General features: G+C 41.7%; 1 protein-coding gene across 2 annotated transcripts in view; it reads left to right on the top strand.

The window, feature by feature from the left end:
* The window catches only part of phf21b (PHD finger protein 21B), a 90,458-nt gene that overhangs the window by 57,525 nt on the left and 16,065 nt on the right, over nt 1–16,868 (top strand). For both annotated transcript variants that reach the window (XM_085436371.1, XM_085436370.1), the window contains exon 3: nt 14,571–14,840. In XM_085436371.1, the coding sequence (XP_085292497.1) occupies nt 14,571–14,840 (270 nt within the window). The remainder of the gene's footprint in view (nt 1–14,570; nt 14,841–16,868) is intronic.

Raw genomic sequence — 16,868 nt, 5'->3', positions numbered from 1 at the left:
GTCAGAACATCAGCACTCTGAAGGGAAACTTGGATATCCATTAAAATATTTTGGGGGATATCACACATGCAATGGGCCAAACATAAATCAAAATAACATTGATGATCTCCATGCTGAGGATTTTAGAGGAACAAAGATCATGATTAGAAAGAATAATTTGTAATTTGGCCTCACAAACACCTGAAACCTGAAACATTTAAAAGTATAAACAAGAATATACGTTGGTGGGGTTTTAATAATATAAGCAGCTGTCGATGGATGATTAGTAAAATCAGGCATTCAGATGATAATTCAGAGACTTAACCTCCTAAAATCAAGCTGTGTAACATCCACATGTGTGACTCGTGTTATATAACCAGAGAACAAACAGGAAGTGATGTAAATGCTTTTCAATGGAAATTGATGCAGAAAAGTGGAAAATCATCCTAAAAACCTCCCTCTGTTGTAGTAAATGTGAATAAATAATAAAATAACTGCTGGTGTTTGGTGGCTGTTTGATGACCACGTTATCACCACGTCCAGTGACATTTAAAACGTGACCTGATCACTGAGGTGTGTCAGGAGTGTTTAACCTTGTTCATTAGTCAGCTTTGAGTGTTTTTCTTTTTCTTTTTCCTTGGTGTTTTTCCACTACTCGAGTAGTTTGAGCTCTTCTTTTTAAATCTTGACTAAACAACTAGTACATTAGTTGCTGGGAACATTGTTGCTTTTATTCCACTTTATGTCTGAAGTCTTTTAGGGGAGGCAGCTTCCATCAGTGTAGTTTTCCTTGGTGACTTTTCAGGCTAGTCTTCATTTTTCCTCAGCTGCTCTTCCAAACAGCCCAAATCATGTTGAGAAAAGATTAGATTTTTAACTCCTCAGCGTGAACACGGCCGAGCTCCAGCCCAACCTGCTCATTCAGCCACTAACTGGCCATTTAATCAGCACCAATAACGTCTGCTGCTGCTCTTTCTGCCATTTTTCATCCTCTTATTATCTGCGATTAGGAGAGCAGAGCTGAGATGATCGGTGGACGCAGCAGTGGCTCTATAATTTCTCTCCGGCTCTTCATTTTTTAATATAGAGTTTGACCTTTCAGAGCTATGTGCCGGTTGCCGCCGCTGGTCAATATTCTCAGCTCTCGCTGAAGGTGCGAGCTGTTCGGTTGGCAAATAAATGTCTTCATTAAAGCGACGACCCCGAGCCACATTTCTTCTCAATGACGTTCAGATCGTTTCTGCTTCAGCCTGTGATTTTGTTTGGCCTCCAATAAACGCTGAGGGACGAGGACGGGAGATTAAAGACACTCGATTTTCACAGGTGAACATTTTCTGAGAAGCTCTGAGGCCTCTGTTCCCACAGGATTCATGTTTCTGGGAGGTGGTGTTCATTTAATTCATCTTTCTTTGTGAAATTAAAAGATCTGGACTGTACAGGAGAAAACAGAAAAGATTTGACATTTTTAGGTTTTTAATAGTTTTAATAATCCAGTTCTAACTGTTTGTACAGACACTGGCTCATTACACACAGGAGCTCCGCTTTTTTTAAAGGCACCTGTGTGACACGCACGAACAAATCCAGGCAAAAGACGGCGCTCAGAGAGAACACCTGTGCTTACCTGCTTACATTACAACAGCACATTAATGAGCTTACAGCTGATGGCCTTTATTGCTTTATGTTGTTGTTTTGGCTCGCAGACAGGCCTGAATGTTGGTGTCAACATGTTTCCAAAAGCCGAGGGAAACCAGTTCCAAAACAGGCCTGTGTGTTACTGCGGTTTATACGCAGATGCAGGAGCCCAGTTTCAGGCCTGCTCCTAGATCTATTATGCAGGAAGCCCAGATTTCCCTTCAGAATAAAAGCTCGCCTGCTGGGCCTTTGTGAGTTCTCAGCTCTCTGGCACAAAATGAGCTTTTATTGAAAAAAAAGGCTGAACTTTATGCCTTTTTCAAACCCCGAGATGTCTGAGTCAAATCAAGCTTCTTCTTCTTGAGTTGTTTTGCGTTCCTCTTGTTTCCATTTACATCTCGGACCTCCTGCTGTGATGGAGTGACACGTCTCTATAGCAACATTTCTGTGTGATGCTGCAGGATTGAAACAAAGAGAGAAACCTCCCTTCAGCGTGAAGTCACAGGAGCTGATTTAAGTGGTAATAAGAGCAGGAGGGGTGAGGTTTGATCGTTTACTTTTCATGGAGAGGCGCCGCAGCGAGAACAGCGGGCAGCGTCACAACAGCTTCGATCACGTTTCGGCAAATCACATTAAAAAGAAGTCCCATTTTTATGATCTTCCATTCATGCGAGCGGCTCCGTCACTTCTGAAAAACCCAATTAGCAGAGATGGGCGATTGAAATCTTGGTGAGGGCGGCAGAGAATCTCAGCGGGCTCGGCTCAGTTCTGTCTCTGCGTTGGCATTCAGTCGGTGAAATATCTTCTGGGCACTTTTGCTGAAAAGTTAATTGAGATGATAAACAAATCAGAGTTTGGAGCTGCTGCTGTGATTTCCTGTTTTTTCTCTCCTGAGTAAAAAAAAAAGAGAGAAATCAAAGAGCCGAAGGCAGCAGAAACAGTGATTAGAGCCGCTGCTGCTGATCGATTGAAGAGGTATTGTCACCGTTTCTGTTTGTGTAATTAAAGTTTGTGTCTTTGAGTCCATTTACCGAGTAAACACTTTTGTCTTTCTCTGTAACGAAGCTCGTTAGGGGGCGAAAATCAGCATCACTTAGTATTTAGAAAATAATTCAACTGTTTCTCCAAAGAAGTAAAAGCTCGCAGTCAGTTTTTGTTTTTTCCCCTATCACAAAACTGCTGATTACTCAGACTGTATACCAAAGATGGACAAGAATACTCACTGGTTTGTAGACTCCACATTTTGAAGCCTCAACATTGGCTTTTTGGAGCATATATCTTATTATTATTATTATTATTATTATTATTATTATTATTAATAATAATAATAATAATAATAATAATAATAATAATAATAATAATAATAATAATTAATAAATAATTAATAATTAATAATTAAATAATTAATTAATAATAAGATTATTATTATTATTATTATTATTATTATTAATAATAATAATTAATTAATAATTAAATAATTAATTAATAATAAGATTATTATTATTATTATTATTATTATTAATAATAATAATCTTATTATTAATAATACTCTCAGATTTTGGTCCACATTGATATGACAGCATCACACAGCTGCTGCAGATGTGCTGCGACCATCAGAAGATGGTACACTTGCTAAAAAGGGACGGACATGGTTAGCAACAATAATCAGGTAGGCTGTGGTGTTTAAATGATGCTCAGTTGGTACTAAGGCCCAACATCTGCCAAGAGTATATCTCCCCTACCTTTACACCACCAGCAGCCTGAACTGTTGATATAGGTCAAAACTCTGAGCCGACCATGTGAATATTACTGCAGAAATTAAGACTCATCGGAGCAGGAAACATTTTTCCATCTTCTGTTGTCTAGTTTTGTGAGTCTGTGTGTAACCTCAGTTTCCTGTTCTTACTGACAGGAGTGAAATCAGTGTGGTCTTCTGCTGCTGGAGCCCATCTGCTTCAAGGTTCAGAGATGCTGTTCTGCAGATCTTTGTTGTAACGAGAGATTATCCGGGTTACTTTTACCTTCCTATCAGCTCGAGGCAGTCTGACCATTCTCTGACCTCAACAAGGTCATTTCTCCCAGACAACTGTGGCTCTTAATGGTTGATGGGGAAATCGAAGCAAATCAGCAAGAAAAAAGTCACTTAAATCATCTTAATTAATCATGCTAATACAGTAATTGGATCTACAGCAGGTTATTTTTATCATGTCTATATGTCTAAATGCACTGAGTTGTTGCCATCTGATTGGCTGATTAAATATTTACCTTAACAATCAGTTAGTTGTTAGTGTCTCTAATGTGGCTGGTGAGTGTATATATTATTTCAAATTAAAAGTCTGTCAGCAACAGAAAGCAGTGTTTGCAGATTCCCGGGAGTGTTTTTACATATTTCTCAGGTTTAAATCCAAACTGTAAGGACACATGTGGATTTATTAGGACACGAGTTAACCATTAAGGAAGCTTTTATTTGTCATCAGGTCAGGGGTGATGAAAGGCAATGTCAGAAACAAAGCGATGTAAACAGTAAACAGCTGTTGTCATCTGCAGTTAAACATCTGTGAGGTCTTTAATTACTCATCAGAGTTTTCATTGATCCGCTGGCCAATAAATTGATCGATAGTTTCGGCTCTTCTTGTCGACATTTCCAGCTGTCGGTCAGTGCGGCAGCTTGTCACATTCCAATGGAGTCCGAGTTACATGGGAAAATTAGACTCGGGGCGCGTTTGATTTGCATTTAAATGGATTTATTGTCCACTGACGGTGTGACGGGTGGAGACTGACCACATGATCAGATGAGAGGAAATGAGGAGCTGTGCTGCACGGTTTGGCCGAGCGCCCCGTTCGGCTGCATAATGAACATTTTAATGTGATTGTTATCAGATGGAAGCCAGCGGAGGAGGGTGAGGAGTAGAGCAGGGCAATATGGCCAAAAATATTTATCACGATATATATTTGAAAATTTGCGATAACGATATAACCGACGATATAATTGATGCGAGACAAAATACAACTCCACAACATTACTAGCGCAAAAAGACAACCTTCCATTTATATTCACTTAAACAAGAAGCTGGTTTTTATGTACATTAAAGCTTTATAAAAATGTAACAGTACAAATGCAAATTGCTTGCTGAAAGTTTAACCAAAAGGCATTTCCACTAGAAATGGGCTGACATGTCCTGAGCATAACCATGTATAATATCCACTGAAGTTAAAAAGAGGTGCTTTGCAACATTAAACTGCAGTGTGCAGTACGCATTTTTCGGACCATAAGGTGCACGGGATTATAAGGCACATTAAGCGAAACAAAGCAGTCAGATAAATCAAACTTTATTAAACTCATTCTTCTTCCTTCCTCCATTTCTGTACCATTGATTCCTTAATGTTGAATTCTCTGGCAGCTGCTCTATTCCCATGTTGTTGCAGTATATTAATGACTAACCTCGTATTGTGGATGGATTATCTCAGTTGTTCTCCTGACTGAAGTTTGGTCCGTTTACAGCATCCTGCCATGCGATTGCATTTGTCTCTAACCATGAAGAACCTTCACGTTAACTTTTATAAGTGGAAAAGTGTTAGTGTTCGTCCTCCAGCTTCACTGTTTATGTTATGCTAACATAGCTGTGTCGCTAGCGATCACGTAGCACATCATTATATACCAGCTAGCCCAACTTCAGTAACCCTACAAACGTCACTGCTGTTTAGTTTCCTGTCTTCATTTATGTTGGAAGTGATAGCAGAGCTGTACGTTTGATTTTTTTCAGAAATCTCTCAGTCAGAACATGCAATATCATGCTTAGGTAACTAGCGAAACTAGCGAGCTAACTTCCGCTAGCTTCCTGCTAACTTCTAACTCCGTTAAATGTAATAACTTTTGTTTTCATGGATGCCTGGAAGTTAAACTTTATAGTTACACCTCGTAAAGCAGCAATGCTGATCGTTTTATTAAAGATGAAAGAATTTAGACAGTTTTTAACTCTAAGTGATGCTGCAGTGTTGTTTGACCTGAAGCATACAGAGTTTAGGACCCAGATTACTCCCAGATTTAAGAGCATCTTAGTCCGACAAATACGACAATAACAACGGCCGCTTGCATGTTCTGCAAAAAAATGTGCTTTGTTGTGTATCTGACGGACAAACACCAAACCAGTTCCACATCACGGAAGTTGCACCATTTTTACAAACCAATTCTGGATCATCTGTTTCACTCAACAATCGGCCATGTGCGTATGAAAACAAAGGCACTGCACATGCGCGTTTTACTCCCATTCTATCGCGATATTTCATTTTCCTATCGTTGCCTAACATTATACCGGTATTACCGTGAACGGTATAATATGGCCCAGCCCTAGTGAGGAGCAGCAATACTGACAGAGCTGAAGCTCTACTGAAGCTTGGAGTCGTGGTCATTGAGCCTCTGAAGCGCGACTCAGTTTGATTTCATGGATTTTTTTCTGTCTCTTAAAGTTAAAAAGCAAACACTGAACAGCAAGTGGGGACTCTTTCTGATTTCATTTAAAACTACATGAAACAGGTTTAATTACTCGAGTTAACCAGCTGGATTCACTTATTGACCAGCTGATAATTGCTGATGATGCTCAGGAGGAGTGAATAACGTGGAATTATAGACTCTGTAATTGGTCAGCAAAGCCTCAAGCTGAGCATTTGTTTTTTTTGTTTTCTACCATCGCCATTTTAATGTTTTAAAAACAAGATGTGCCGAGTGTTTTAATATTTCCTGCAGCGTATTTTAATGAAGTCAACCAATGTAGAAATCTCTGTTTCATGTTTTAGATTCTTCAGGACATCAGCTTCATTTCAACTGCCTTAAAGTCAAAATAATTAGAGTAACTCCTGAAACATCATTTCTGACTTCAGGGTGATGAAGCTGAGAGAAACTGGCTTATACCTCATGTGAGGATCCAGTTTTTCACTTTCAAAAAGTCTTGAAAAGTCAGTAAAATATACTGAGCTGCTCTTTGTCTTTCTTAAATCCTTTGACACTTTAACCGCAGTAAGCTGGTTTTAAATTACTCATCAGCTCTCTCCCTCAGAGCTCCAGATTAGGGTTGCCACTCATTTCCTGGGATATAAATAATATTACCACGATAGTCTTTTCAAGATCACCTCTGCTCACCGAGCTGAAATTGAAATGATTACATCATATAAGTGTTCGTCCATCATTGTAGATCAGAATTTGTTTTTGAAAATCTTAGGTTGATCTTTTCTCTATGACCAGCACCTGAGTACTGGCAGTTTGGTTGGTTGTTGATAGTTAAATCTCTGCTTGGGGTGCTTTCCTTTTATCTGTGCACACAAATAAAAAACATAGTCAGTATGGCCTTTGTTCGCAGTGTTTTACGAATGTTTGTCCTGAAACAGACGTGATTTTTAATGTCAGATATCCTTTACGTGGGTGAATAAAGGAGCTCTGTTCTGTTTCTGTTTAATCCTGGTGATCAGCGAAGGGGGTTGATGAACCTTCAGAAAGTTCACATCACACACAGGTTTAGGATCTTGTTTAATCAGCTGAAGTGTTTCATATTTTTCCTGTGAGCTTCAGCTTCATAACTGCTGTTACAGTAATAGTTTAGGACAGGTCTCACCTCCACCTGAGAGTCCCAGATGATCAGACCTCCTCCTGACGGGGAGGGCAGGTGTGGCTCGGTGGCAGTGATGGTCAGCTCTGCAGTGTTTTCCCTGCTGGGTCGCAGCCACCCGGCGGCCATATTTCCACGCTGTGTTTGCTGGCTAAAGCTCCACCTCTGCATGTGGGGCAGCGGGGGCCTCACGGCCCTTTTTGCCAAACTGTGGGCGAGGGTCCAGACTCTGTCCTGTGTGCCCCTGTTGATAAGCTGTCCCGCTGCCAGACACGAGCTGGTAGGAGTCCATTTACCCGGAAACTGCAGCCAAGGACACTTTGGAGGTTCTGATCCGTTAACATTTTCTCTGCTTCAGTCAGAATCTTTTATCTTCGGTGGTTTCAACTGCATGATCTACTGTTTTTCTACCAAATATATAATCTAATCTCTCTTTATGAATCTGGAATAATCTCTCTGTCTAATGGTAGTGGGCTTTGGAAAGCTTCAGCCTAAACCTGTTTACATTTTATCTGTTTTCTTTTCTTCATTTAATAAAAGCTTTTATTTTGAAAGTTTGGATTTCAGTCGAGATTAAGCACTGAATAAAAACAGTCTTCCTGGTTATGATGAAGCCTGCCTGCTGGAATTAATCAAACATCTGGCCCTGCCTGTAAGTAGGCCCCACGGTGGGATCCTGGATGGGTTTATGCTTGTCTCACCGTTTTTAAGGTGGTGTTTGTGAGTGTTTCTGTCTCACCAGAATGGAAAAGGCCAAACTGCAGCCGTCCGTCTCCTCGCGGCCTGAAGGGCCTTGCTGGTAAATGGCGTGTAAACAAAGGAACCGTCTGGCAGCTGCACTGATGGAAATCTGAACAGCTACTAATGTGTTTTTCAGCAGCCCCGTTATCTCAAAGGCCCACTATCAAACCAGAGTACATAATGAGTGTGGATAATCCGGCCCGCTCGCTGAATCGGCAGCGCTGGCGATGACCTTAGCCGTGGCCGTGGAGCGGGCGGCGGCGTTCTCAATTAAATTCTGCCAGTGGAGTGGAGAGAGACGGCGAGCTCGCAGAGATCAGTTTAACTGCTGAATGAGAGATTAGAAAGAAAACCAGTGTCGACTAATGCTGAATAAACTTCACCTCTACGGGTTGTTTCTTCGAATGCAGCAGACTATATGTGCCTTTCAAAGTCGAGGGAGTGGACGGGAGCTGAAACAGGAAGGAGAGGAAGCCGAAGAATAACTGTTACAGTTGTTTAAAGCCCAGTAACGTCATATTCAGATTTAAATCATTCCAACTCATGTGAGGCATGCATTCATCTTTGTTTCACAGCTTTGTTCACTTTGTTCTTGTTTAAAAGTCGCTGTTTGAGAAAAAAGGCTAAAAAGAGCTTCATCGAATCAGAAGTATTTTTTGTGCTTCTGTATCATTACACTCACGAATCCACAAGGAAACAAAAAATGCTCAAAATCAAAAGAATGTTTTTGTTTTTGTGGTACACGTTCAAATCTGATACCATCATAGCCTGCTGCCGCCATGTTGGTTTATCAGAGTCAGAAGTGACCATATTTAGACCAGAGGGTGGAGCTTCTGGTTCCGCAGCATGAGCTTTACTAGAAGTTGATGCTTCCTGGCATCCATTAAAACCTGCAAGTCCTTCATCGTCCAGCAGAGGCTCCAGCAGAGTCCGTACTCATGTTAAAGTGGAAATGCTGTTTCAGGAACAGCTTCAGGAGTCAGGAGTTAGTAGTCGTGGTCTTCAATTCCTTGACGTCTTTCCTGTTCCCATCAGCTGACACACTGCAGCTGTTTCAGGTCTCTGCCAGCTCCCTCCCCGTGGAAAGCTGACTGGCTTTCTGGTTCCAGCTGACTCGTCTGTCTCGAGCACTTCCACTGGGACCTCTCCCAGAGTTTCAATTAACGATCTTTCTTCAGCCAGCAAAGAGCAGAAGAGATCAGGGAGGAAGGGAACACTGTGTGACCGCTCCGTCACAGCCGGGTCTGAGAAAAACTCCAGGCGTGCATTCATAAATAAAAAGAAGTGTGTGATTGATGCTGCAGGGCTTTATTTTTTCCATTCTTAAATACCTAAAATTGTCTCTAGATTGTAGAAACCTCTAAAACAAGATTGTAAAACATGATCCGGCCCCAACTATAAATTCTCCAGAGGTGATGGGTAACCACCTTCTCCATAAACGGACAAAAACACCCACATACTGCTGTCTCACTCCCAGTTTATTGATTGATTTTTATTATTATTCCTTCCTGCATAAATATGCCGAGGCCAGACAGCATTACAAGACATGGTTATTTAGGAAAAAGAAACCAGAACCAGACAGAGGCAACAAATCAAACATCCTGATACTTTTCTTTTTCCGAGCTTTACAAATATAGAGAAATCATTAGGAAAGAATTTTAAAACTTGTTCATTCTTTATCAGTGCACCACAAAAATTCTGTGTCTTAGTAACAGTAATCTCATCATACATGGAAACATTACTGAAGAAAATATGATTAATTATTAACTTCTAAATCTCGTAATTAACACAACCTGTTCTCCTCCTGGATGTTTTTAATCTGTGAACTTCAAGAGTCAAGAAACGAGTTCTTGTTCTTCATAAATGTGCCGTAATCGCTCTGAAGGCCATAATCATGCGTCATTTGAATATATGTTCATTATTTTGGTTTTAACAAGATGTCCTTTAACCATTTTTCTCCAAGTAACTTCATTCTAGTAGAGTTCACACTGTGTAATAAATTGTTATTACAATACATAAATCAGCATGAGGCTCTGCAGGACATGGATGATTTCCTCCAAAGCAAAGCCATCCTGTTGACTCTAGTTTCTTACAAGCGTACCATTTAATTTTCACCTTGTTGATCCAGGAATAAAACTCGGATTCTGTTTAATGTTGTTCCAAACACCACTGACCTGAGGCACGAGGACAAGCTTTATTTCTGTTGTTGCAAATACAGTATTGATATATATGAATATGTACATCTTAGTACATGCTGGCTGATCGTTATCCTCACTCAAACCCAGCACAGGTTAGGAGTGTAGTTTAAAGCCCAGCAGAAACCTACATGTGTGCAGGAGAAGCAGCTGGTTGTGGAGGTTGAAGGTGAATGAAGTTAAATGGAGGATGGTGTAAAGCAGCTTGTTGTACTGTGACTGATCTGATATACAGTATTTTTGTACAGTAATAGAAACAATACAAAATGTAAAAATCAGCCTTTATTAATTTCAGCAATCCTTTCTATTAAAAAATGATGAAAGATTCTACAAGAAAATGTTATGTTATTAGTTTACAGCTTCACAGGGCTCCATTTATTGGCTTATCAAACAGAAACACCAGAAACAGGAAGACCAAAAAGTTGGAGTTCTACTTTCACTAATCCTCAGAGGTCTCAAACATCATCAGCAATGTCAGGAAACCATTTTAGCTCTTTCCCCCTAAAGACGACTTTTGATACCCTTAATAACCTTATGATGAGTTCTGACGCCTCAGTATATGTCAATAAAGTTGTGGTTTGATGACCATTAGAGTAGTTTCTTAGTTTCCAAATGTAGCTGCATAGGCAAAGACTGCCCACACTAACTTCTGATGGCCTCTCAGTCATTTTGGCCTATAAGCAGCTCAAATATGAACTTCTAACATCACAAGAATGCATTAATAAACATGCAGCAAATAGGACGCTGATAAAATCCAAACCAGTTTAGCTTACCAGGCTATTTCGTACTTATTTGACTGTTTATTGGTTTCAATCTCTAGTTTAGACAGTTGGTGCTGCTTTACACCATTTTGATGTGCACCAGCTTACAGATGGAGAATTTACAAAAGTGAATCATCGGCTCTCAAAGGCAGAAAATTGGGCATGCATCAGAAAGCCCATTTCCTCCATCACACTGTCTGGCCGTCATTAGAGCTGCTCTGTGTGGATAAAAGGTGAGGAGAGAGTGGACGCTGATGAAAGCCTCTGCAGGCTGCGTCTCATTTAACTGAGCCCGATAGCTGGAGGAATGGCTCGTTAAGACACCTTAAAACATCGTTAACGTTTCCTCTCTCAGATTGTTGCCTATCAGGCAAAACTGTCTGCTCAGGGGTCACAGAGTCCTCCCAAAGTCTTCCACTACAATCCGCCAATCAGCCCGACACAGGCCCGATCTGCAGACATATCTCAGAGGAGTTAGACAGCACTCAAAAGGCCATCCTGGTGCTTAACAGTATAAAACCAGGGAACTGAATCCTTAAATCGTCACCTTTCGACCGGTGACTCTGCTCAATGTTACACCATAGAAAGAGGCACTCTCTATGCGAGATGGTGTTTTCTTTCACACCCTGCATGCATTAGTGAAGCCTCCTGATAGTAACATGTGCAATCAATCCTTCATTTAGAGATACTTGTGCCTAACTGTTGGTAAAAACCGAAGAAAAGCGAAGCACTGAAAACATTTTTCAGAGCGACGCTGCAGGAGCTCCGTTTGATTTTATCCACAGCTTTAAAGCAGCCGAGGTCAGGTTCAGCACACGCTGCCATTATCTGACATTTTGGGAAATCCTTTACACCTGAGAGTCAGATGGATATCAGCTGTCGAGCAACACGTCATTACATTCAAGTCTGAGTGTCCTTTTTCTGGAAGATAAATCCTCGCCTGTTTGAAGAACCTGGAAGGTCATTTAATGACACTTAAGGGTGGTTTAAAGGTTTTTGCAGGATCCTCAAAGACTCTGAATACATTCCATCAGCTGATAAAAAGGATTTACGATTTACGTTTAAGTGTAGCTGTGGGCTGTGGAAATATGTCAGCACTCTGTGAGGACCACAGATTGTCTTAAATTTCTAACAAAGAAAATCTAAAATTAATTTCAACCTAAATTTGGGGTTTTAATGGTAATTTAATTTAGACTTATTGGAGGGAGGGTAAATGTTTCTAAAGTTGTCAAAAATCCCTATAACTTGTGGGCTGGTACTAAAGTAAGACTGAAGAACATTTTTAGTGAGTTGGATATTAAACATGGACGTCATCTGTTGGGTAGTTTTGGATCATTTTGGCTGCTGCCATGTTGAGTTTTTTTCATAGGTGACCATATTTGGAGACGAGGGTGGAGCTAATGCGGCCAAACAGATGTGATGAACTTATCGATAGAGAACAAACATGTATACGTGTTTGTTACGTTTCTGTATCAGCCTGTAAACATGTTTATTTCTGCTGTTTTAGTTAAACATGGTAGTCTATGGGGACTGACTCACTGCTGCCTCTGCTGGACGTCAGAGGAACTGCAGGTAGTAATGCCGTTCTCTGCTCTGTCAGAAGCTCAGTGTGATCTGAGGTGTTTCCTCGTCAGGCTTTGCTTTCTGCAGGTGGTTGAGGCTTTTTTATCGTCCTGTGTTGTTTCTTTTCTCGTAGCAGGTCTTTGACTGAAGTGCTGATGAATCTTGACGTTCTCGGCGGCAGCATTGTTTGTCTTCAGTCTGATCTCCGGTGGCTCTGAAACGCTCTCGGAGCACCGTAATCGTGGCTCTCTGCGATCCCTGCTGCTCTCACGTTCTCTTCTTCCTCCCCTCATTCACTTTCTCCTCAGCTCCCTGCAGGAGGGACGAGGCTGTGCTCTGCAGCCTGGAGAGCCTTTAAATGAGTGACCTTTGAGACAATCAGAGGCGCCCCGGCTCAAACAAACCCTGAATGGCGAGTGGCGGTCCCCGGGCCCCGTAGCAGGCTGCTGCCCGGGCTGCCTGTGGATTACATTGATCCCCTGAAACAATGGCCTCACTGCGATCATGGTGGAGAGGGCTGATAAATAACATGTGAATAAATGCAGGGGGAGCACCGAGAGTCATGGAGGCCTCCACTCTGAGCTAGAAAGGATTTTCCTGTTGTTCCAGAAGCTTCACGTCCCAAACAGCCAACAGGTTTCATTTGACTGGGTTCTGTTCAGGTGACATCGTAACCACGGCTGACATGAACTCATATGGACAGTCGTTGCTGCTGCCATTTCCTAATAAAACCCAAACTTTGAAAGTCTTTGTGATTAGCAGCTGGGCTCGGCCCCCCCACACACACCCTGCCCCGCCCCACCCACTGTAGTCTATAGAAACGCTTGAAAGAAGCAGCGGCGGGATGAGAGGGGCAGCAGTGAGTGGAATATAAAACATTTAGAGAGCTCTTCTTCAGGAGTGTGAGGGTGAAACGAAGGGAAAAGGGAGATTACTCCGATCTGCCGGGGGAAATGTTTCTGTGGTACACGCTGAGGTGGGGGAGGGGCATAAATGTGTATTCATGTGGACGAGGATGCTGAGTGTTTCCAGTTTAACATCAGAGTGCGAGTCGAAGTCATCGTGAGCTGCTTCAGATTCAGGTCAATGCCAGTGTGAACACTTTCAATCTGTTTGTGTCGAGGGGAGACATCTGCTCAAGGATTCAGGCTAGAAGAGGTCACCTGTTCACCTGCTGCTACATTGTTAACAGGCAGGATAGATGTAAAGGATCACGGAGAGCATGACCAGCATTTATACAGCAGTCAGTCTGCTTGTACACTAAATACTTACTTTGAACACAAAGTAAACCCTAACAAAACCTAACAAACACACAACATTCAGATTAAATATTAAAAATATACTTAAAATATCAAAATACCAAGTAAAAAACAAACTAATGTAGAAAGTGCAACCTAAACACTTTTATAGTAGAAGATGAGTTCATTCTTGAAAATATAATAAAATGTAAAGTTTTTAGGTTTTTAAAATAACTACATAAAAAACCCTAAAACTTTAGCAAAGTAAATACAAAAATAAATAAGTAAATAAACAAGAATGAAGAACAATGCAAAGAAGAAATTATGAAGCGAATGGAAAAATACACAGAATAGTAAAATATAGAATAAATTATTGAAATCACAATAGTGAATTTAACAAAAGAAATAAAAAATTAGTATTACAAAGCTTACCTTTTTGTATTTTACCAAAATAAAATGTAAAGTAAATGGTTTTAAATGTTAATTAAAATGTTAACATTTAATTCTTGAAACTAAAATGAAAGGTCAATTAAAAAGTAAACATATACACTACATCCACAGTGTATACAGATACTGTGTATCATGACTGCGAGCTTGGAGGTGTTTCAGACTGTGTCCTGATTGGTGTAACCTTAAAGGCAGGAGGACGCTCTGCACACAGCTTTTTAATCTCAGCCACGGCTTTGTTTGCAGCATCTTCATACAGCAGGGAAATGTAGTTTCAGGAGGAGTGTGAGGTTTACTCAAAGTACAGACAGACTGAGGCCCTCACACACAGACAGAAGCATCTCCGTCTCACTCTCCCTCCCTTGCTGTTATCTGTCTGTCTCACCTGTCTGTCTCTCTCCTGTCTCTCTGCAGAAGCTGGCGGTCAGAAGCTGTCCTGTTGGGACGACTAAGCCGCTGTCGCTCATCAAGCCTCCCAGTCAGGGCATCGCCATCTCCGTGGTGCCGGCCAAGGCTCCCGTTTCCATGGTAACCGCACACATTAACGGACAGAAGGCGGTGGCGAGCTTGGAGCCACTGCAGACGTCCCCCATCAACCTTCAGACGGGCGGCAGGGCCGTGGCCGCTGGAGTCCACCCGTTCAGCAGCAGCAGCAGGAGAGCCGGAGAGCTGCCCCCCTCCCAGGTAACGTCCCTGCTGAGGTCACAGCGAGCAGCTGTTCCAGCTGTTTCTGTTCCAGTCATTAAGGTGAACAGGTGTCCAAAAAGAAACTACTTTACTTTTTCACACAGAAAGTAGTTTATTTCATGTGATGGATTACTACATCACACATCCGGAGATTGAGTCTCAAACACGTTATTGTGGATTCACCTGTTTTCCAGGTGAGCGATGAGTTAATAGGTTTCACACAGTAACACAGACCTGCACCCGATGCAGGCAGCTTTGTTTCCTATGGGTAGAATTTGGGTTTTTGTGAATGGAGTCTGGTGGGTTTGGATGGAGCCGTCTGACAGCAGCACAGGCACTGAAGATGTTTTCGTACTGTCCGCAGTGCTACGATTAGCTTGTCCTTTATTTACCACAGTAAATGTAGAACATTTGTTCCTGGTTCCTGGTATTAGTCTGCCTATTTCCTGGAAACTATAATGAAGGATATCAACAGCGGATGAATCTGTGGAGCTTCACAGAACATCTGCTTTTTGGATCCTTTCAGAGGTATTTTATTCTTTACAGTCTTTAGTCTACACTGCAGAGCTGAAGTTATAAAAACATTTTCCCTCTGAACATCAAACTGGTTTAGAGTTTACAGATTTAAAGATGCTTTAACGTTACGCGTTGGTCTTTAAAGTCGCTGGTTTAGGGAGTAAATGTGTTTTCTTTACAGCCGTCACCTTGTCGAGCATCCAGAAGCTTCTGTGTTGAGTCACTGCTCAACCTTGGAAGAAGAAAGAAATTGCAAAAACTTGACATTTTGTGCCAGCTGCTCTAACATCCTGAATGATTGTGTTTGAATGCAGCTCAGCGTGTGAATGCTCAGAGTCAGACAAAGACCTGAAAACCACAAATTCATCAAGCACAACACTTCCTGTTAAAGTGTCATTTTACTTATTTCGTCAAAGAAATCTCAATTTTTTTAAAAGCTTCAACTCTGAGAAAAACACATCAAAAGCTCATGTATGTGTGGTCAGAAAACTGAGTCTGAATGTAGCAGAGCCAGCCTTGTTTTTTCATGTCGGTCAGTTTCCTGTCATAGAGTCTGATGGCGTGAGTGCCGCAGCTCGCCGCTAAAGCAGCAGCTGATTGTTGTTGTGATTCTGAACACAATGTGCAGCACGGAGGAGAACTCATGGTTTGAACTCAGGGACTGTTTTCCACTGTTCCTCCTCCTCCTCTGAGCTGTTAGGATTCAGGCCGCAGCACCTCACCTCTTCCACACTTTGTATTCAGCACCATCACCTCCATCAGCACACAGTCGGGAACCGAGCTTCACGCTCAACACCGGCAGCCTCCACACTATTACTGTAATTGCACGGCACCATAGAGGGAGGAGGGCCGAGCCTCGGGGCCCTTGGGCTCTGGCTTTATGCTTCCTCTGTCTGTCCGGCACATCAGCACACCTCATATGACACGCAACACGTCTGCTAATGTGAGACTGGCTCATACAGAGAGGCTGCACAGTCTGACAGGAAATAACATGAGGAAGCTCTGCATCTGAAACTAGTCCTAAACACCATGATGAACAAGGTCCAAAGCTTTCTAAAGAAGACCCAAATCAACACCTAAAAATGCAAGAATCAATGCCCCTAAAGGGATTTTGACTTAAATGGAAATGATGTCCTGGACGACGTTCAAAGCCTTTCTAACATTAGAATTAAACTATAACTAGCCCAAACTATGGTCCAAAACGAGTCTTAAATCAGGCCTCAAAATGTCAGAAGCAATGTCCCAAACCCTTTCCAAAATATGTCTCAACTTAGAACATCATCATAAACAGGTTTAAAATAATGTACTGTTTAATATACATGCATCTACATGCGGTGCAGTGAGAGTCTGAGCTTCCATCAGGGCTGCACTGATAATCATAAAACTCAGTCAGTGCGCCCCAGGGCAGCTGTGGCTACAAAGTAGCTTGCTATCGCCAGTGTGTGAAAGTGTGTGTGAATGGGTGGATGACTGAATGTAGTGTAAAGCGCTTTGGGGTCCTATGGACTA

The sequence above is a fragment of the Copadichromis virginalis genome, linkage group LG17 (genome assembly GCF_057382275.1).
Source record: "Copadichromis virginalis isolate Kocher_CV1m ecotype Utaka linkage group LG17, C_Virginalis_male_GT1.1, whole genome shotgun sequence".
NCBI classification, from domain to species: Eukaryota; Metazoa; Chordata; class Actinopteri; order Cichliformes; family Cichlidae; genus Copadichromis; species Copadichromis virginalis.
This window is presented reverse-complemented; position numbering and strand designations above follow the sequence as displayed.